The sequence below is a fragment of the Carlito syrichta genome, unplaced genomic scaffold (genome assembly GCF_000164805.1).
Source record: "Carlito syrichta isolate Samal-C Ts95f unplaced genomic scaffold, Tarsius_syrichta-2.0.1 Scaffold157050, whole genome shotgun sequence".
NCBI classification, from domain to species: domain Eukaryota; kingdom Metazoa; phylum Chordata; class Mammalia; order Primates; family Tarsiidae; genus Carlito; species Carlito syrichta.
The window spans coordinates 1-351 of record NW_007101146.1 but is presented as its reverse complement, the minus strand read 5'-3'; the positions used below and the strand labels follow the sequence as shown (position 1 = coordinate 351).

At 68.4% G+C, this 351-nt stretch overlaps 1 protein-coding gene across 1 annotated transcript; it reads left to right on the top strand.

Moving 5' to 3' along the window:
* Window positions 1-5: 5 nt before the first annotated feature.
* Window positions 6-345, top strand: LOC110594891 (insulin receptor substrate 2-like; the record flags this gene model as incomplete). Its single annotated transcript, XM_021709084.1, has 1 exon — window positions 6-345. A coding segment is annotated over one exon (340 nt), but the record flags the coding sequence as incomplete, so codon positions are not given.
* Between the last annotated feature and the right edge of the window lie 6 nt (window positions 346-351).

Below are 351 nucleotides of genomic sequence, written 5' to 3'. Positions count from 1 at the left end.
TGAAGCCCAAGGGCCTGGGCCAGAGCCGGAGCCTGACGGGCGTGTACCGCCTGTGCCTCTCGGCGCGCACCGTGGGCTTCGTGAAGCTCAACTGCGAGCAGCCGTCGGTGACGCTGCAGCTCATGAACATCCGGCGCTGCGGCCACTCGGACAGCTTCTTCTTCATCGAGGTGGGCCGCTCGGCCGTCACGGGCCCCGGCGAGCTGTGGATGCAGGCCGACGACGCGGTGGTGGCGCAGAACATCCACGAGACCATCCTGGAGGCCATGAAGGCGCTCAAGGAGCTCTTCGAGTTCCGGCCGCGCAGCAAGAGCCAGTCGTCGGGCTCGTCGGCCACGCACCCCATCAGCG